General features: G+C 37.6%; 1 protein-coding gene across 2 annotated transcripts in view; it reads right to left on the bottom strand.

The window, feature by feature from the left end:
- slc35f3 (solute carrier family 35 member F3) overlaps positions 1–15,957 on the bottom strand; it is a 53,379-nt gene extending 37,422 nt beyond the window's left edge. Inside the window, exons 1-2 of one of the 2 annotated variants that reach the window (XM_005807631.3) lie at positions 15,725–15,957; positions 14,696–14,910 (exon numbers count right to left, since the gene is read on the bottom strand). In XM_005807631.3, the coding sequence (XP_005807688.2) occupies positions 14,696–14,910; positions 15,725–15,822 (313 nt within the window). In that variant the 5' untranslated portion in view covers positions 15,823–15,957. Of the gene's footprint in view, positions 1–14,695; positions 14,911–14,999; positions 15,306–15,724 lie in introns of those variants that run through there. The other variant, XM_023326882.1, reaches the window with a different exon arrangement.
- Positions 15,958–22,713: the final 6,756 nt, after the last annotated feature.

The raw sequence follows: 22,713 nt of genomic DNA, 5'->3' as shown, positions 1-22,713 counted from the left end.
CAAATCTTACCAAACAGACAGGGACTTCTTTGTGTCAACAGACAATTTCTCACCAGAATGGGCAGAAGTCACATGTGGGCTACAACACAGGTCAGTCTTGGGATCCCTCCTATTTGATATCTACATACTCACACTACTGTGAAGCACCTTGAATTGCCTTGTTGCTGAAATTGCAATGCAAATAAATTTGAGTTGACTTGCCTATTCACCTGTGCTTATTCCCCGAGTTCGCACACATCTTCTGGATAAATGATCTTTGCAGCAAAAGTGCTCACTCCGTCCTTTATCTGTTTAACCATTTAGCAGCCAACCAGCCACTCAACAATGTACTGTTAATGATGAAATCAGTTAGTTAGTTTACATCCACAGATGAACTTCAAAACAGTGTTGTATATATGCTAGGTTATCATTTATGTATGAAGGTGAACGTCTGGTTTTCTGGCCGTAAGTCAAAATATATTTTGGTTCTTAAAATTACTTATTTAAAAAAAGAAAACTGTTGAAAGGTCAGTTGTCATTATTTGAGTTTCTCCCTTTGAGATGTCTATGAAGTTATGCCAATAAATCAGTGTCCACAGGCTCCTAATGCATTAGAGCAGTTTTTGAGGTGTTCAGATTGGAATGCAGGAACAGTCAACTCTCTTTTGACTCTGATAAAAACAGGGTTTGATCAGCAAAAGTTAGCTTTCCCATCCATAGCAGCAGCAGGTGTTTGGAAACCCTTCAAAAGAGAAAAGCAGATGCACCGCACTGTCAGTAGTCTAAAACGCATACCCTTTCTTTCGTCCATCAAGCCGCACTCACAGAGCAGAGCATGTAGGCAAATAAAGAGCAGTCACTTTCGGACAAAAATAGAACTTGATGCTCTCATGTTCCCATAGCTGTAAATGTGCAGCTTTGTGCTCCTGTTGGGGGGTTTGAGGGAGAGCTGCTTCTTTATCAGCTGGAGATGGAATTAGAAAAGATGAGGCAATTTATCATCCCACTGAGGAAGGTTTTTATTATGATGAAGTGCTCTCATTATGTGTGGTGTAAGCAACATGGATGACTGACTTGTGTTCAGTTCTCAGCAGAATTTACACCGATGTTAGTGGGCGAGGTGCTTTAAAACCGAACGGTTTATGAAGGGTATGTTCTACAATTCCCTTTTGATTAGGCTATGTGACTATTTTAAAAAAATAAAAAGAGGAGTCTTTCTTTTCTACCCAGAGTTAATTAAACTATATTTAGATACCAAAATACCAATCTGTTGTAATCTATAAAAATGATTCAACAAGGTCTCATTTGGACCTTGTTTATTTTACCAATTCATCGCAAACTATCAAAATTATGCTTGTAGCAAGGTTTGAACATTGTACAGTAAGTCCCAGTACAAATGGAAGCCTGTGTACTGGCTTTATTTGAATAAGCACTGTGACTAAGTAGTTGCTCTGTACATGTAGATGGGAGAGGATTGCAAACCAGTCAGTTCCCTGAGGGGGGAGAAGAGGTTCAAGCCTTCCTGACTCCTTCTGCACTCCCCCATCGGTTGTCGGTTCTCATTCACATCCACAGCACTCTTAATTGCCTGATTCCTGACCCCACATTGAATACTTGGTACACTAGGGGCTTGGGGGTTATAATAGTGACGTATAGTGACATCCATGGGGAAAACTCACTCCCTCGGCTATACCAGCTCTTGCTCACAGTCTACAGCCCTAGCAGAGACCTAAATTTACAACTCATATCAAACAGTGTAAGAGTGTTTCCCACATAAAATGTTCTGGGTCATGTGTAGTAACCATGCACCCCCGAAATTTGAAGTCACACGAAATCATCTAAAGATCCTTCACTAAATTCATATTCAGAAAGCTGCACTTTAAATTCACCAGATGGCCTCTTAGGTGAACAGAGAACCCATATTCTTATCAAAAATACACACTGCTTTATAAAAGGTACAGCTTAATTTTCTTGATTTGTTGCATAACAACCATAATGTCACATCATTAAGTAGAGGAAAAATGATGGCGTTTTCAATTCATTGTACAAATAAATGTGAAAATGAGGCCTATACATCTACATGTGACCATGGACTGATTTCTTTTGCCGTTTTTCTTTACAAAACAGAAGATCAGATTGGATTAGGACAATCTGCAAACACATTTCAAGTTTAAATTTCTACATTCATAATTTCATTTCAGTTTGGAATTTCTTTGGACCATTTCAAATCATGAACATGCTTCAATTTAAACTATTCCATTGTAGTATTGTATTTATGCCCTACTCTGTCATAGTCTTTAGTGTGAGTGTGTGTGTAATTCTGAAATTTCAGAATTGTATTCAGCTTCATCCATCTTCCCGTCCACTCAGACATTTCCATGACCATGTCAAACAAAATTAAATTGGACCCAGCAGTTACTTGTTTTAATCAATGTTGTCAAAAAAAAGTAATTTGATATGGTGACTATTACATTTTTAAATGTCCAAACTGGCAAGAAGAAAAATAGCACAGAATGAGACATGTTTAATGGGTTATATTTAATGGTCCCATCACCTCGAGGCTTTAACTGTTTTTTGAAGATTTTCATTCATTGATTCAGACAACAATAGCTATTTAGCTGTAAGAAGTTGACTATAAACATTTTGTTGCAAAGACAGCAACATTTCCAGTTGATGCAGAAAGTAGAAAACAAACATTTCATTGTTGCATACAGATCTTAAAGAGAAATCGAAATGTGCCAGAACTGTTATTTGTCAGAATCTGAGGGTCTTTGTGTTTTGATTGCTACTTGGTTTTGTATTGGGATCATTTTGAGTTGCTATTTTTCAGTTTGTCACTATGATTCCTAATTGTATTTAATTGTGATTTTTAGCTCCTTTTTGTGTTCTGTTTTTGGTGTATGGGTTTAGATTTTATGTTAATGTTTATCTTTAGTTAAATGTGATTCTTTTCTGTCATGTTACATTGTGTCATGTTAAATTCTTTATTAAAGTGTCATCCTTGGTTCTCGATTAATTCTTCCTTTCAAAAATAGATCTGTTCTGGTCTCTTAAAAAAAGCAATAATCCATCAGATGCTACAGACATCAAATACTTAGTCAATATTTCTCCAATAGAAATCTGATATGGATGTGAAAGAAGTAAGAGGTTTCATGAAGAACATGGCTAAGATTCAAGTGATTGATGGTCCTATCTTGCCAAAAAAAAGCAGTCATAGTCGGCTCACTGTGTGTATATATACACACACCACAAACTGTGTGGGTCTTTCATCCAAAGCGTTTAGTAACACAAAGTGTAATCCACAATGTCACCATGGACACCCAACGGCACAAATTAGGAAGATGCTACCAGATGCAAAATGACAACATTAATATATTTTATTTTCTTTTATTGCTAATGTGAAACTTGGGCATGCTTTATCTCTGAAAAGCAAAAACAAAGTTGTTTGTTGAAGGAAAATTTGCCGCAGGGGGAATATGACCTTTCCGATGTGAACTTTTGCCACTGGAAAAGTCTTTTAATTGAACCGTATATAATCTTATAGTATTGTGTCATGCCTGCTGGTAATATGATGTTGAGCAAGGCAATAAAACTGTTAATGCCAGGACATCATTGTTAGTTTCGCTAATGCTTTTGCAGTTTGCAGAGTAAATAGATTGCAGAGTCAAATAAATTATACCACTGCCAACTGTCTCCTGCAAAGAAAGTTCTTTTTGTTTTTGCCAATTAAAGTAATACTGTTTTATACCATAGCTGAATACTTCAAAAGTCAATCATTTGAATTTCTCTCTTAGACCGCAACCCACTTCCTCCATTATTTATTATTATTATTATTATTATTATTATTATTATTATTATTATTATTATTGTCACAGTTCTGATTACAGACGCTCTCAGTGAGTGCCAGCTGGAGACATGTTGTGAACTCTTCCTGAGTCATATTGTTACTCAGGCCTGTGCTCTGAGTCATGGATGAGTAACAAACACTTTCAGATTTCTATTTTTTATTGAAGGGAAATGATTAATATATTGTGAAGTGGGTGTGATACATCCATCTAACACTTTCCCACAGCTGATGCTTTTTAAGTGTTTGAGTCAGTGATATGATCTGCTGGTAACTTGACATTTATTTTTATCAGAGGTGGGCAGTAACTAGTTACATTTAGTGATTTCCATGTATATGAGTAACTTTAAATAGACAAATAAAAGCATTTCTAGCATAGATTCAGCTAACTCAAGCACAAAATTTACTTCTACTTGAGTTTTATTATCTTGAAATATCGCTTCTCTTACTTGAATACAATGTCTGGCTGATCTATAGTAAGTTACTTCACTGCATGACCAACTAACACATTTGAACCAAAAATATATCAGGCACAGACACACATAGACACTACTTGTCTTTCTTTTGATGTTCTGTAAAGCACTTTAATTTGTTTTGTGTGTGAAGACTGCCATATAGATAACCTTACCTTACCTTCCATGTCACTTTTCTTTTTTTTTTACGAGAATAATAATACGAGAATATATTCAAGTTCAGAAGTGTATAAATCACATAAGGATAGCTTACATCCACATTTCATAGTGTTACAAGTTCTGATTCTCTCCATGTTCTTTTATTAAAACACCCAAATAAGCGGCTTAATTACTTCAGCAACCCCGCTGACAGTTTGCTCTCCCTGTTAAGCCTGGCTGTTCAGTGGCCAGAGCAAAAAATGATGTGCTGTGTATGACCTCAACTGACCCTTAATTAATTACACAGAGATAGGAGTCATCACTTCACAGGTTCTAATTAACAGCAGATAAAAGAAGTGAGGAAGAGAAAGGGATGACAGGAGGGCAGGATTTTCCTCTGAGCAAAATTTCCATGAGAAGGAAGCACAAGTCCCAAGAACTGAGGATCAAAGCCATGATTTGGTTAGAGGTTTTGTCCTTAGGAATAATTCTGAAAAACACAACCGGTAACAGTAGCTGACTATATAAATGGCTACATTGAGCGTTGAAATAGATGCACATGTTTCATGCATGCATTTTTGAAATATAATGTTATAGCCCATGCAAGGTGACATACAAGAGGACTTTAGTCTGACTTCTGAGATAAACTGCATTTTTTGTTTTAAGTTTGGTGGACTGTCGGTGGCTCTGCTAACTCCTTCCACACTACAGTAAACTCCACCACTTTGCATGGCACACAAAGCCAGACGAACAGCTGTGAGAGACAAGATTGGAGGTTTTCTTCCTCGGTGTGACAGATCTGATCTGCAGCTCCTCCAGCTCTATACGCACAAAAGGGACTTCTGAAGCAGGTGTGTGCTGATCTATGCATCCTCTTCAATTATAGATGCAATGTTACACAACAGAAACTGCTCCCACTGTACTGGAGGGATAACAGCTCAAAATATACCTCTGCAGACAAGGTTTAACAGTGGTGTTCTGACTGAACATGAAAATGTACAAGTAAAGTTTATTTATGTCGCATTTTTCACAGATAAATTCACAAAAAGCTTACATAAAAAACATGTCAAGCAGAATTTATTATCTTAAAATACATAATGTTTTCTGCAACTTTAAAGCAGCAAACAATAAAGCTATAGATCTAATTGTAGATATTATATAAAAAACCCTATGAATGCTTTTGAAACCTCTTTTCTCTCTTCCACTGAGTTGAACTACAAGGGAATGTCACCATCAGCAACCTTAAGCCTACAGAGCTAAGAACTCTAGAGAACAAAAAGGGTTACAGCAAGTCTGAAATATATTCAGCTTCTCAATATAAGGCAGGTACTAAAAGATAAACAGATTTTAAGATTTGATGTGAGCAGTTTAAGGAAACCAAAACACATCTGCTGTAAACTCTTTACATTCTAGTTGCTACATTTCATACAATCTGAAGTTAAACCAAATTGATTTTGGCTAAAAGAGGTATGACTATCAGCATAACTCTGTTTAAAAAAACATGCATAGTGATCTACTGTTCAGCTTTTGACAGCAGCAGGGTCAGTTTATATATATTCCTCAAATTATAACAGCAAATTCAAATCAGCAGTTTGGATTGATTCTCATGTGAAAAAAAAAACAGATTTCAGAGGCCAGTTTCTAAAGGAGCCTGCTGGGATGTCGCTTAATTGCAGAAATCATGCAGCTAAATCATGTAGCGGGCTTTAAATAGATCACGCTAACAGCTTTACTGTTGCCTTGCAGCAAGAAGGGGGTCTTTCTGCAAGAAGTTTGCACTTTCTCTACATGTATGTGTGGGAGTCGTTCAGTGCTCTGGGTTCTTCCCACAGCCCAAAGACATGACTGATGGTCTTGGCGATGCCCTGTGATGGACTGACAATTAATGCAAGATGTACCCAGTCGCTTGCAATAACTACTAGAGTTGGGCATCCCTGGGCATGAATGTTATTATCTGCAATAAGTTTGTTTGTTGTTCACTGTGCAAGAGCACTTAGTTTCTTGATATTTACCAGACAATCGGTTAGACTGTTCAATTTGGGAAGCTCAGATGGCTTGAAAGAATACAGAAGGATAAATGACATTATTATAGTGCCTTACAATCTGTCCCAGTGGAAGGACATAAAGTAAGACAAGGATAGGGCCTTAAAAAGTGTCTTGAGGACAATTATTTCTGATATGACCTAATTTCCACACTAGAAGATCTTTTAGAAAAATATGAACAAGAAAAATAAAACAAAACCATTGATCCTCGTTGAATCCTTAAATCTGTTCATCTGGATACTATGAGCAACAGCATCAAAGTCAGAGGAATGATCTCAGAAAACAGAAAAATTCAAAAGAAAAACTGGAGTTTTTCACTTGACAAAAACTCCAACATGTCTGTCATCATTTACAGCAGCTTCTGTTAACTTAGTATTTAAAAATATGCTTATTAAGGCTAACAAGCAGATACATTTATTTGGATAATAAAACTTTAGCTGGTCAACTACAGTATATTATTAAGCTGAAGAGCAAAGAGTCTTTGGAGAGAAAAGTTTAAAATTTGGTTCACACCACATCTGTGGCTGCTTAAAGGAGATTGGTCCAAATTGTGTTTTTCTCTAATAGCTCAAAAAATACTTTTTGAGCTATTAGCTATTTGAGCATAATAGCTTTTTTGAGCTATTATGTGTCTTTAAAAGATTTTAAGGACACATGAATCATGTCCACCATGCAGAGACTGAACACCCTAATGAATAAAGAAGTCTGAACACAAATGCCTAGAGGGGATGAAGCAGATTTTATGTCACCAATTAGAGCTATGATTTCCTGTTTATGTCTGAGATCAGACTCTGAGGAAAATGGATGGCGAGAGATGTTATGTTGAACCTGATGGCTCCAACTTTGTTAGCCAAAATGTAAAAAACATTTCTCTCACATCTTGGAAATTCTGGCACACTGGGAGTAATAGGAGAAACTACATTATTAGATGTGTCAAAAAACATCTTAGGGTTTTTTCCTTGACAGCAGAACCTAAAAACCACAAAGACAAACAGGAAGTTTTTTAGTCACAGATTGAAGAACACAATTTCATAGTACAACTCTAAAAATTACTTTGTGTTTAATAAAAATCTGCTGAAATGGCTCACAATCCAAGTCTGTATTTGCGGACTCTGTCTCCAACATTTTACTCCCTTTGGCAGACAGAAAATCGAAACTAAAGATTCTGCTCTTCCAGTTAATCGGCATGACTTTACAGCTATTGATACATTAGTAACTACAAATAGAAAAGCCTGCATGTTTGGATGAACTCAATGTGGCAGCATGTTCTCATTAATACACATTTCAAAATGTCCTACAACCCTATTACATAAATATATTAATTATTAATAATATCCAGATGTTACAGAGCTAGTGGTATCAGATAGTTTTAAAATGTCATATGTTATGCACAGCACTAGTAGCCTCTTAGAGATAACTGGACAGAGATATGACCACCTCAGTCTGTTATTGTCTTATCTCCTTGTGGAGGACTGTAGATGAGCATGTGAGCACGCAGAATCTGAGAGCCAAAATGCCATGCACACATGATTCTGACCCTGATTGATCTCTAATACATTCACTGAGAGCAGGAGTTTTGCTTTGACAGCAGCTACAGATGTGCACAGAGGAGAAGAACTAGTCAAAAACAAAAAACGACTTGCCAAGCACATTTTGCATGTAAATAATGAGAAAGTCACACACAGGTCAGCCTTTTTCTTTTCATTTTGTGACTCTGTTGCAGACCAAGAAAACTTTGCCATGGTAACGGCAACAGCCTCCAAGAAAAAAAACAAAAAAAAAGATAAAATGAGCATAATCAAACAGTAAAAACTGCTCAGGGAAGCCTTTACAGGAATAACAAAGGGCTCTAGGCACTGAATCTAAATTTGCTTTTTGTAGCCTGAAGTAAATTTGCCTCACTGCTCAATCACAAAACATGAAAACTGCTGTACAAAGGATGTTTTCCTCAACTCGAATAGTTTTCTTTCACAGAAAGATTAGTAAACCCTCTGCATTTGCCCAGCTACTGCGCTTTTCCTCTCTGCTCCGGCTGAGTTGAAAGGAGTCCTCTACCGTTGAGCCATATCTCCCCCAAACCTGTAACTGGCAGCACTGAACATGTATGTGGGTACATGCTCACTCAAACCTGCCCTACTGTTGTGTCTCACCACGTCCAACCCCTCAGCTTAAAATAGAACCCAACCTCATTTCATGCCTCGTGAAGCTCTAAATTTGCTCCAGAGGGGAGTTACATTTGTGATGGATAGTGTGAGTAAATTAGGAAAATGAACCAAGTCTGTTTGTCTGACAAATGGTTCACTGCTCAGAAGACCATCACAAACCCAAAATAACAATTTCACCGACAAAGGCAGTGACCTGATCTAAGAAAACATACTTTCTATCTGCTCAAACATCATCCTCTGTTTGCCCTCAAACCTGACTCATGCCTGGAAAGTCTTCCTGAGCAACTATACAGTCACTAATGCATTCAGAACAACACAACAAATCGTAGGTCATTGTTTTTAGTTAATGTTCTGACAAATTGCCCCTGTTACCTGTTTCTTATGTTTTCTTAGGTTTCTTAATTTTCTTAATTTAATTAAGAAACAAAAAATGTGGTGTGTTCTTCGGATAAAAAAAATGGTAATGATCCACTCTCATCCACTTTCTTTTCATGGTTTCAGCAAGTAAAAACATTTTTGATAACTTTAACATTTCACCATTTTTTCCACTTGAAATTCTTATCTATCTGAGAGGATGACATCCAGATGGGTTTTATTATCCGTAATATCGGGGAGGTGTTATCGGATGACATCCTGCTCAAATTCAGCAGAAGTAATACTGAGCGGTGAGAGGGAACACATGAGGCAGAAAAGTCAGAATGTATCTGACTGTCGTAGTTCTTCCACTCTGTAATAAAACTGGAAAGTTCAAATGTCTTTCACAGTGATGAGATGTCTGTCAGCCACTTTTTTTGTTAAATATTCAAGCTAAGCAAATTTACCATCTGCAAACATGAAAATATACAAAATAAGTAGTTATATATAGAGAATACATGAATACATGAAGTGATGAGTGAGATACTAATTTGTGGCATACAACTCCAGGGAGATAGTTACATACACGGCATGAATGAATACATTTTGGGCTCATAATGATTGATTTTTTTTTCCTCTCCGGAATATTTAAATAACCAAGGACTTCAGTGCATTTTAGAAATAATAATTGGGCACACGTTAGATTTTATTTTTATTTTTTTGCAGACTATGCCTAGTCCACATAAGGTCAAAATACAAATAAATGAATTTTTGGTTAGGAGTTAGCACCTGGGTTCTTTATGCATGAAGTCAGTTTATTCTCCTCTCGTTTTCAGTGTTTCTCTCTCGGTACATCAGATTTCTCCCATAATCATAACTGTTTGCTTAATTTGTCCTTTTTGCATTTTTTTGTCCTGCATGAATGTGTTTGTACATGGTTGTTGATCTTATGTGTCTCTGTGTTGCTCTATGATGGACTGATGACCTGCCCAGGTGAACCTCACCTCTTGCCAAATAACTGCTGGACATACAACCAGCACAACAATCACTCAAATAAGTGTGTATAGACAATAGGTATATAGAGGTTCAGCTAAATATTGCAGACAAGGTATTCGCTTTGTAGCCATCAAAAGTAGTTCAGTCATAATTCTACCTGCTAGGCATCCCTTATTATCAGAAGTGTTGGTAGGTTTTCTGTCCTGGACAGAGACTTTTAGTACAGTTTAATAGTTTTCACAATGTCTCATTTTGGAATTAAGACAGAACATTCCAGAAGCTTGATGTTAGCTTCCTTCAATTTCAAATTCACTTTAGATGATGAATGCTTATATTTGTTTCAACTGTGTTTGTGAAAATGAGAAAAATACACAATAAATGTAATCCTATTCACCTTCCTGGGAATTCTTGCTTTACAGAATCATTCATGCTGAATGCCCTATGGTCACTTCCTAGAAAAAAAAATATTAATGATGAGTGAATACAAACTTCTGGTTGGAATTACATTTGGTCATCTGTTCTCACTATCTTCTCTGTTAAGTCTTCATTTTCTCTGACTCTGAGACCGATCTCTCCATCTGTTTTTCAAAGAAAAGTAAAAAAAAAATTCTCTCAGGAAGATGTAGCAACACTTTCATCTTCTAAAAGGGAAATGGCTGCTACCATTTTGGCTGTACTGTTTGAAAGGAGAAAGCTCTCACATTAACTTGCATTCAAGCAGTAGACATACATTATTGTGGCTATCACATAGCCTTGTCCACAAAAGCCTAACCCAGCTTAAATACAGGGCAATGGTACCATGGGGTAAAATGGACAAAGCAGCAGCATAAATCACTAATGTCTGCCACATCAAAAGCAAAACACTACTTCAATGCTGCTTTGAGTTTGCATGTACTGGATTCAGGGGGAACGTGACTCACTGACTCAATGAAAAGCTAAGTTTTTTTCGCACTTTGTTAAGCTCAAATTTCTGCTACAGAATACAGCATGTGTCTGTGCATGTGTGTGAACCCTGAAGCCTCCCTCTTAGGACACTGAGATGATCTATTAAGTCCAAACAAAAGGCAAAGCCACCTCTTATCTGCAGCCTGAGTCATGACTGACCAGCATCTCCCGCTTTCACCCAGCTTACCGCTGTGCAAAAGAGCACAAGTGCCAATTTGGAAAGGTTGGTGCTAAATGAAACAAACAGGACTGTTTGCGCTCTGCTGAGAAGCACTCTGCCTGCAGCCTCTTTTGAAATTGGCTGCCTTCAGCATCGAGTCCTCCACTCCTTAGCGTTAAATGTTGCTTTTGTTGTTCCCAGCGAGTCCTGGTAGTTGTGTTGTGTGTTTGACTGCTAGGGAGAACTGGTTTCTTTGACAATGAAATCTGTCTGAAGTGTGTGCAGATTCTGTCTCCACACATCACAACTTTGACTAAATGTCTAAATGCATTCATTTAGACAATGGTGCAAATTTGCTGGAAATAATAGTGCTTCGGAAATGGTATGACGAGAGCTACACACAACCATGTGTAAATGTAAGTATTTCCAACATTTTGGATGTGTTTTAAAATTTGCTGTATTTTAAAAATACCTAGATGCAGTTTAGATTAACACTTCCTTCTCTCCCACTGGATCTACAGTGTTTTTGGGCATCCAGCAGAATAAAAAAAATGTGTCATGCCTCTCGCTCCTTTTAATGGCAGCTCAAGTGCTCTAATGACTAGTTTCGACAATTATGTCTGAAAGCAAATCATGCAAAATCGGTCAGCCGAGTTGGTAAAATGAACGCTCAAAAATAACAAGTTGCCTTAATGATTTTAAAACATTGCTCATAATGATATTTGTAAATTCCCAGCACATGAAGTTACTTGAGTTTTGTCCTTATTTTACTATAATTCTTCTGCAATATTTCATAGTTAGCATTTTGCCATTAACTAGTGCAAATTAATAGTTTAGATTTATGGTAAGAAATAATTTATCTACTGCACAGAATATACTAGATATGATCTTTCATTTACTTTAATTGCATTCTTCGAAGGGCCTTTAAACTGTCCCTGATGGACCTGATTTATATTTAACCTAACAGTTGGTGATACTGATGGTGTCCCTAAATCTATAACACATTAATATTTTTATCGCCTCAGCAGTATTGTCTAAATCTCAGAAAAGAGAAAAATCTTTTACTTTGCTGATGCAGGAATTCAAAAAGGCTTTGACGTAGGTTAGATAACTTTAAATAAAGATAACTATGTTTAACTCTTAATCAGAAGTCTTCTTTTTATTAAATAGAATGATTATATTTTTGAAATCTTATGCGGAAACAACTGCTGGAAATGGAGTTTGATGTATGGAAATAGTATTTGGCATTATTGGTTTCATTGTTGCGTTAAAAAACATGAACAAAAATAGAAGAAAATCCTTTTATCTTGTCTGAGTTTCATGTGACCTAACCCATCCATATTATGCTTCTGATTGGTTGCTCATGATCTACTGATGACTCCTTACCTAGAACCTGCCAGCTACTGAGGGAGTTGGTTTTTAAAGTTAAACCTCAAAGGGGAAAAAATTGAGAATGAGCAGGAGGTTTTGTCTACAGGAGTTCACAAGTTCTTCAGGAGTTCTTTGAATCCAATGTGAGGAACCACCAGAGCATCTGACACATTAAACTGGAGCTAACAAGCTTCCATTTTGAGAGACAATTTGGATGGAACAATAGCTTTTGTGCAGAGATGGGACCTGAAGACTGGAGTGTTCCAGAAGTACATCAGAATTCCTCAAAAGCATTTATTTTGGCATAGTTTTTTTTATTTTAGCTACATTTGGTTCACCAAGTGCACTTTCAGAACTGAAGTTTTAGAATAAGTATAAAAATACATATTTATGTTTAAAAACTCAGCTGCTCATCTACAGTGTCCTTCAGGGCAGCAAACAACAGACAACAAAAGTCCCAAAAATATTTAGTGTATCATTGAACAAAAAGATATGTGGCTTTTTCCCCCTTTTTTTTCATTCTATAACTCGTTTGTTGAATTCTACACCTGGGGCAACAGTTCACTTTGGGAAAAAAAGTAATTTTTGCATATGGTTACCAAATGCATTTCACTGAGTTGAAAGAAGCAGTGATGACCATTTATAGTTTGAGCGTATGGGATATTATCTCTAAACTTGATTTTATTGTTCACGATGTTCACACTGACATTAATTTAACCATAACTAATGAATAATCACTCTTCTTTTAATCTAGCATGGCATATTCTTGTTAAAATTAGTTAGATGAAATTTTGGGCTTTTTCAGCATATGTATGCACAATTAATTTATCTTTCTTGATGCATTAAATAAACATATGTATATACAACATAGCTCATATACTGTAGGTGTCTCTTTTAAAAGTACTGCATGTTATAAACCAGAGGACCTATTTTAAAGACCAATCTCTTCCTCTTTAGGAACTTTCAGAATTTACTTTATTTTTGCTCCGATCTGCTCTTTCTAAAGTTGTATCTTGAACAAAGCAACTTTCAAATCTACTGCATTGCAAAGAAACTTGGTCAGGAGTTGTATTCTGGACTCTATGACTAGAACAATTACAACCATGCAAAAACATGCACTTTTCATACAATTTTAGAGTTCTTATTTTATTTTTTCTCACTTTCTTTCATTACACCACATTAAGCCAGTTCTCCAAAATAAACACACAACTCAAATATGAACAGTTGCCATCTAGCTCTGCAGGGCTCAGATGGTGTTGTGTACAGTCATATGATTTCTGAAGATGCTGCATCTGTTAAATATTGCATTCTCATAAAATTGAGCAGATTTGCCACCGGTTAACCGACAGCAGCAGAAGAATAGCAAACACAAGAAGGCTGATCATTGATTCTGTGTATTGTCATAAGACAATGACAGCAACATTACGATGCCAGACGAACCAACCAAACAAGATCTGCACCTATTATGCATCAGATCCAATACACCTCACACAAGTAACCTCTGTTTGCAATGTGGATGAGGAGCATGAGGAATGAAAACTAAAAGATGCTTTGACAGCAAACTTTATTCAAAGTATCTGCTAGTTGAAGCAACATTCCCACTAATCTAATCCAAGCTTGAGATCCACTGACGCAAAGACTAGCTCCATTTTTCTGCAGCAACAGCAACAACAACAACAACAAAAATAACTCTGAGGATTTAGCAACTGAGAAACACAAAGCAAGTGTGCTTATCGGCAATACTGAACAAGATCATGACTGGAATTAAACCTTCTTCAGTATTGATTCAGAAGGAATGGTAAATTTATTCAGTGCTGAAGACAAAATATTACACTAAGAACTATATTTGCTCTATAAACTAATTAGCAAAGAAGAAAGAGGTTTTGGAAATCAGAGGGCCCAAACTGAAGGCCGGTTTCCACCATCTTTGGAAAGCACACAATGTGAAACTTGCAGATCCATGCATAATAGGGCACTGTTAAAATGAACTGAACTTACCCAATACTAAACATATTTGCTTGATTAATTGCAATACCAATCTTTATTCAATTTCAAAGTTTCTTTATATAAAGTATTCTGATTAAGTACATGATGAAAGCTGTCAACTGTGTATCTAATGAGGATTTTTTAGTGTCCTATCCAGGAACCCTGTTTTCTTATTAAAACTTCACATCAACATGTCATCAAGAGATCAAATCGACAAAGAGATCCCAATTTGGAGACTTACTCTTGTAGCTCGTACTCCAAGGCTGGTATCCATAGTAGCCGGTGATCCGCAATATCCGCTCCTCTATGGACGCGCTGTTGATGTCCTCCACTGAGCGCGATGATTTGAGGTCCTCCTTGATGGCCTCGTCCACTACCAGGTACTTGAGCTGTCTGAGCTGAGGGCTGATGTCCGAAAGCCTTCTGGGGCTCACGTCGGGCGACTTGCGCATCCCGCTGGGAAGAGAAAACAAAAGGGGGCTGACAATGTTATCAGACCGAGCGAGGCCGCTTAGTAAAGGGAAGGGGAGCACATAAAATTTGACCTGGAGAAATAAGAGGCGAAACCAGGGAGGCTGGTGTTGCGTGTCCCACAGGCGTCGAGGGGCCCCGTAGCGCCTCCCTTGTGCCGTAGAGAAGTCATGATCATCATCATCTCTCAGTGGTCCGCACAGCAGCAGAGTGAATGACACTAAACCAAACTGACTGGTCCTGCAATTGTATACTACGCACAGGGCATCTCTTATTATAGGCTTATCTGAGTGTGTAGCTAATGAATCGATCATGAGTGATTTGCAGAGATGGAGAAGCAACTCCAGTGACATCTTAGGGCGTCCAGTGGGCACTGGACCACAAAAACTGCGCGCAGTAGGCATGAGGTTATCCAGGGTTAGGTTTGCATGCAGAGAAGATAAGTAGCCTACTTGATAGCGAATAAGCACCAGGTGGGAAAAAAAAGGGAAAAAGAAGCAACCCAACAATGAGGCTCGTGTTGATCTGTCAGCCCCTAAGCTGTTATAAAACCATCGTCATGTGACGGTAAAACTGTACTTACCGACCCAGTCTGGAAATCCATTCAAATGTAAATACCACGTAAGTTTAGCTACTTATTTGCATTTAAAACATTCATCGCGCATAAAGTGCAAAATTCAACTATAAAGCAGCTCAGCGCATAAAGTCAACTTTCCATGCGCACAGGTGAAATCAAGAGCGCAACAGGTTCTCCCGCTTCCCCCAGAGCATTTCTTTGTTTTAAGTTAAGATGTCTTACATAGGCAAAAGAGTGGTAGGAGGTCCAAGGTAGCACATGCAGTCCCGGTGTGGCCGTCCGACCCGGTCCCACACAGTGCCCTCTCTGTCGCCGAACATCCTGTGGCAGCAGCGCACGATTACAGATAATCTAAAACCTCATCCAGGCTGGCGGAAACAGGCAAAAGCACCATGGTCCGTCTTCTGCTCATCTCCTCGAGCATATGCCTGGCCACTACAGCGCAGACTGTTTCAACTAACTGGATGCGCACCGCTCTGGATGCCTGACGCTGCGCGCGCGCCTTGACGGCGGCACGGCAACAGCGTCATCTCCCGGATAGCCAGGATTATGGTGGAAGATCGCTCTACCACCATGAAGAGCGATTTGTTCCATCTCTGATCCAAACAAGGTCTACAATAGCTCTGACTTCGTTTTTAAATTCTAAACGTGTAAAGGCCGTCAAAGTAAATCCTTTTAGTATTATTTTTTGTCACAGCAGGACAAACTCACATTTTTTATTTATTTATTTTATTTAATTATTTTTTTAATGCTTTTTTTTTTTTTAAAAAAAAGAAAAACACCAACTGCAATCCTATAAAGTGAAACTAACTAAACGTTCGTTTGATTTTTGTCCATCAGTGTCAAAGAACTATTAAGCATTCACAAATCCTTGTAGTACTTCTCTAAGCAGCTCTTCAAAGTGGGAAAGACAAGAAAACATCTCATTCAACGGGCGCAGATCTATGTTACTTTTCAAAAGTTAGAAATTAACTTCAAAAGAAGGGTTTGGCTAGAATTGCTTAGCAAAGAGAAAGAAGAAAAAAAGCAATTGTCTTATATTAGATTATCATTGCAACTAACATTTCTCCCATTAACAAAATCCATAAATTAGGTTCAACAGAAACACGTTAAAGTAGCTACTGCACTGTTTTCACGTTTTTTGGGTTTCAATATTTCATAACTTCCTTTTACAAGGATTATATATATATATATATATATATATATATATATATATATATATATATATATATATATATATATATATATATATATAAATATATATATATATATATATATATATATATATATATATATATATATATATATATATAGTATATGGTACCCTCCTTGGGAAAAATTGCACCATAAATATTTCAAATGTTCAAAATATTCTCTAGCACAGAAGTGAATCAAACCAGCTCAGTTAGCAGACTTTTTCCACCATGAAGAGCCTCTGGGTTTCCCTCTGTTCAGTCATTCCCAGCTTGCATCACCTAAGGACACCAGCAGTATTTCAACACAATACCAGATGCGGAAAGTTTTCTTGTTTCGTTATTCTCAATATTTTCTGAGCCAAAATCTGAGACAGTAGAAAACCGTCTGTCCAGTACAGCAGAGTCAAACACGACTGCTCCAGTTGATTGCATTTCATCAGAGCTGCTGGAAATGTATCAATTCTCACTGGTGGTAGTTTTATCAGCTTCACTTTGACTCTGTTATCAGAGGGGCAAGTTGTGCAATAATAATAATACACTTAGTGTGTGCTCTTGTTTTTAACATCTCGACTGTGAAAAACCTTTTCATAAATGCAGTCTGCTCCTTAAGAAGTAATAAGCCAAATTGTAATATGCATTTTATTCTAACCTTATTTTATCAAGTTTAGCAAAGCCTCTGTGTTTCTTTCTTTTTTAGATAAATCTGAAGAAACCATGCATATCAAAAAGTATGTTGTAGGCAAAATCTACCTTGCATGAATTGAGGGGTGTTTTCCATGTCTCCCTGGTCTGTGGTCCACTCCATGCATTACTGCAGTGTGTGAGCTCCTGACTGCAGAGCTGTGACTCTTTTTAGGAGACAGGTTTTACATTGATCAGTGGCCAACTCCATAGGGCTTAAGGTGTATTTGGTAAATGGTGGATGTGTGTGCGTGTTGGGGTGAGCTGTGCTTAGTCAAGCAGGAAAAAAAAGAAGATGTTTAGTCATCAATAAGCTGGTCAATGTCTCACATCCCCACTCGTCGGGAGGAGAGGCTCAAGTTCATCTTAAATAATGTTGCTCCCCAACTTCACAGTTCAGCCAAAACCAAATTGATTCCTCCATCAGGATGTTCCTGTCTGCCAACATAAATTCAGGATTGAACTGTGCCTCGCCTTAAAGGGAGACACAGCTCATACATATCAAAACAGCGGTTCTAAAGGAGTACTCATGTATTCAAGTCATCCTCTGCTTTCCAGCACACCATGTTCCACTTCAGCAGACCTCTCAGAGTGATCTAATTGGTGCCCTCAATCTACAGGGCAATGCACTCCTTTCTAAATATGGATGAAAGATGAAGCTAGGACCAAAGCCCAGGGCCAAGAAACATGACATGAACACTGAAGGGATGATCCGAACAGCAATATTAGCTAGTTGGACTGTTATGATGCTTTGTAGCCTTACCTGGTGGACTGTACAACATGCTGCAATCTAGTAGAAAAGTGTCAATAACTACATAATTTCTTAATACTGGGATGTATTAGCCAGTTGGTGACATTTTAACAAAAACAAATATCCTAAACAATGCCTGTATTCCAGACCCCAGGCTCAATAAGAGACCTGCAGGTTTGTCTCTAAGGTATTCATTTAAAATGCCTTGCAAGAAGATTCACACTTCTTGCAGTTTTGTCATTCAATAATAAACTTTGATGTGTTTTATTGGGATTTTATATGTCAGCACAGAGTAGTCATTAATTATGATGTGGTATGGATTTGATTTCAGTACCTGTGAGTCAACACTTTGCAAAATCCGTCATGTTGCGTGGCAGTTGAAGTGGACCCATAGGCAGAGAGGTCAAATTGATAGTGAAGGTTTAATTAAAACAATGATGGGAAAACAGAAACTTACAAGCATCCAGGAGATAAAAAAAAACAAAACTGGAACAAAAAGCACAGCAGTGGGGGGGAAACAAGAATGGATAGGATTTAACTGGAGGAACCAGGAAGGCAGGAGAAGAGTTTGAATATTGTGAGGCTGAATGCTGGAACAAAAGACCTGAGTTGATGAGCTAACGGGTTGCAGGTGTGAGGGAAGAGAGAGAAAGGGGAAGTGACATGGCAGAGTGAGGGAAGGCACACTGACTAACGTTAAAGAATGACTAAACATAAAAAGCAAAACTAAACTAAGAAAGAGCTAGACACAAGAAATAAACCTAATAAACTAGAATCACTAAGACAGGACTGAACAAAAGAAAACCGAAACATGCCTGATCTAATAAAATAAAGGAAACTAAGGAACATAGAAATAACAAAACCAGAAACCGAGATTCTGACAATAACAGCTTGAAGTATTTCTGGCATTTTTCTATCAGTTGGAAACTGAAAAGTCTTTACAAAACAGTCTGACTATATGAATAGCAATAACAAAGACCATTTTTTTGGATTTAGATTGGGGATATCAGAGTAAAGGTGCTAAATATAAATCCATGTCACACTTTTTAGGTTTTTATTTAATCATATTCTGGCATTTCACACTATGTGTCAGTCTGTCATGTAAATACTCTAAAAATACATTAAAGCTTCCAATCACAGTGAGTGAATGTATTTTGTTATAAAATGTGTTACCGCCGGTTGTAGCTCTTTATGGGGTGGCTGACGAGCTCCAACACATTGCACCTGTGGCAGCCAGGTAAAGCTGAAACACAAAGAAAGAGCTCTCTCATGAAGAGAGTCCCTAGAGGTCAGTGACCGTAACAAAATGATTAATTGAAAATATGCGTTGATTACTGGGGTGTAACATTTACATAAGCTGGCTACCATTTTGATTTTTTAAAGCTAATTTGGCAAAGCAATTATTTTCTTGGCAATGGTAGAAATATTTAATTTTTTTATTTGAGGATTTATTCTAGTACAGGTAAACCATTTAGTTACCTAATTTCTTTGCTAATTAATGAGTTTTTACAGATCACATTACCAACTTGTGTTCCTACAAAGCAAATGCTGTTTTCTCACATGTCAACATTTCATTTGAGTGTTTTACTTAAGTCTTTGTCTTTTCATCAGGAAAATTTAGAAGCTTAAAATGAAAGACCATGTGATGGACTTTCAAAGCCCCCAAAACTTATCCTCCATCTTGTTCAGTGACAGCTGGATTAGGCCTTGATCCCTCGCCACAATAATCAGGACAAAGAAGGATAATAAATGAACAAAAAACTGGTGTTATTGATACATCAATTATAGATCTACCCCTTTAAAATCTCCCTTATTTTCCCACTGATATGTCGATCAGATGCGACAACTACTGAAATCTTTTAGCGATATATCTCCACCAATATTTATGTAAATTAGCAAAAAACTACTGCTGCTAATGTGTGATGCAATAGTTGTCAACTTTTACATTTTATTATCCTATACTTTTATGTTTTTTCCCGTTTAATTCTACTCTTTTTCAACATAAACTGCAATCAGAAACAAATACTGTCCTTTTAAACATTAATCTGTTGTGTTAATCATTTCCATTATTTCTTCTATAGCATTGCAAACAGTTTCTAAGTCATTTTTACATAAGATGGTGCAGACCCTGTCTTTTAGCATCATTAATATTTGATGCAGCTCTCTCCGCTTAGAAACAGTGTGACAGTCCACTGCTGATTGGTCTCCACAATAGCAGAATGGAAACTCTGAGCCAGTAAAAAAAAACAAGTCAAATTCATCTAATGCATTTGAGTATGTAGTGGTATTACATGTTTCTTTTCTTATTAGAGAAGCTGATTATTTATTTTTGGATTTGGTATGCAGTCAAAAGGGGCAGTTTCTTGCTGTAAGCCCAAAGAGACAAATCTGACCTCCTCTGCTGCTCCTCTGCTGCCTGATAAAATGTTCTTCCAGCTACAGAAAAATCTAACCTTTGTAAATGTAGCATCCTGTAGTCTCAACAGCTTTTCTGATTTCCTGTAGGCTACATGTGTTATTCATCCATCATCATTTGTACAACTGACTAACAGCTGGAGAGCAGAAAGCAGAATCCCTAAGGGGTCCAGGTCTTGCTTTAGGTGTAAACATAGTGAAGCAGTTTTCTTTAAGAGCCCAACAATTGGCATCTTTGTTTTTTATTCCTCGACAATCCTGAACTGATCTGATTTCTATTATTGCCTGTTATTAGATGGTTTTTGGATCTTTTTCATTTGCTGACAAACAAATCAGGCTAAGAATTAGTGATTAAGCCTCATGGAGCTGCCAAGCCGTTTGTCCCTGTTGTCTATAAATATTAAAAGACATTTCTGAAATTTGGCTTTGGATGTGCTCCTTAGCTGACTGTACTTCAAAGAGAATGGGTTATGGATGCTGGTTTGTCACGTGGATGACAAAGTCTATTCTGTATGAGCTAGTAAAATTAGATGGATATCCTTTTAGAAGAGTGAAGCTACTCTAACACATGCAGGGAGCTAGTTTCTGTATATGATGTTCTGGATATACCATGACAAGACGCATGATGAAGAAATAGAAAAAAACATAAACAGAGGGGGAAAAAAACACCTACACCCTCTGTTTTATTTTAGACAATTTATGCATCTTGTGTTTGTTTTTTAATCGTTTTCCAATTTGTCAGCGTTATAACCAATAAACTATATGTTTTCTTGTATATTTATGCATAACTGTTCTACTTTTGTTTTTTAAAACAAGCAATCATGTTGAACCATTGATCTACACAAAGCTGCACACTGTGTAGATTTGATGTTCCTAATTATTTTAAGGCTCTTTGATGCTTAACACACATGACAATTGGTCAATACTGTCCCAGCTATCATCGTTATTTGATTTGACTCCAGTTGTGAAATTGCACTTTCTGTCATCTCATTAGTGTGCTCAGTGTTTTCTTTCTGTTCTTGCATTGCTAGGTTGCATCTCACACAAACGTTTTGATTAGTCTCGGATCTCATTTTAACTTTGCGAGATGACAAGGTGGAAAACACAGAGGAATGCACAACATGCCTTTTGTGTTGCAATCCCACTTGAGATTCATTAATTTGAAGAAAAGCAAGCTTTTAATTCAACTCTTTTTTCTTTTTGAGGGCCTGGGGAGGGAATAAAGACACAATGAGAGCTGGCTTCATGGGTTGATGTGCTAAAAACATCAACCACATTGCAGAGAAAGAGCTCTGAGTGCAAAACGGTTCTGAGAGAGTAAATGCCTGTGGCTGCAGTGTCCTTTTACCTCTCCCTGCTTTCTCCTCTTTTTCTGTCCTGTCAGTTTGTTGCTCCTCATATACATTCAGCAGAGAGTGAACTGGGGCAGTGTGTATGGATTTTCTACAAACTGTTTGGTGCTGCAATCCAAATCTATCAATTTCAAACACTAAGCACAACCACACTGAATTATTCTTTCTTTTCAGACAAAAGTTGATCTGCGATATTGCTTAGAAAACTGGAACCTAATTTTGCTCTTGCAACAAGAGCACAAATTTTTCACGAGAGCAGTTACAGAATTGGCGGAGAGGAGCGTTTGTGCTTCAGGCCTCCTGCATTCAAATAGTCCCTGTGTGTGTGTGCATGTGGGCGTGCGTGCGCGTGTGGGGGCATGGGGGGGGTGGATATAAATAGAGTTGCTCCACCATCAGAAAGCAGTGCTATAGAGTAGATGCCGGTTGTCGCTGTGCACCAACTCAACCCCTGTCCTGAATGACCCCAGCGTCAGAGCGCTGCAATACGTGGGGGTGATATGAGCAACCAAGAGTTTTCTGTGCAACATTGTATAAGGTGTGCTTCTCTCTCTCTGAGGCACAGGAGCAGCGCTTGATTCATCTATTTATGGGTGAGTTCATGTTTAATCTGAGCTGCAGACTGTTTTACAACCCACAACAAGGATCCTTAATAAATCACAAAATGCAGGGCGTAATATTTTATTCCTTTCGGGGCAGTTTGCGGGATTTAAGTGTTTCTTCAGGACGGCTTATAGGATTCACATCAACTGGAAAGATGAAGAAGCAACATTAACAATGATGAGCTCTCAATATGTTTTTCCTCGGTAGATGAGA

This window comes from Xiphophorus maculatus, chromosome 22 (genome assembly GCF_002775205.1).
Source record: "Xiphophorus maculatus strain JP 163 A chromosome 22, X_maculatus-5.0-male, whole genome shotgun sequence".
Taxonomy (NCBI): domain Eukaryota; kingdom Metazoa; phylum Chordata; class Actinopteri; order Cyprinodontiformes; family Poeciliidae; genus Xiphophorus; species Xiphophorus maculatus.
This window is presented reverse-complemented; position numbering and strand designations above follow the sequence as displayed.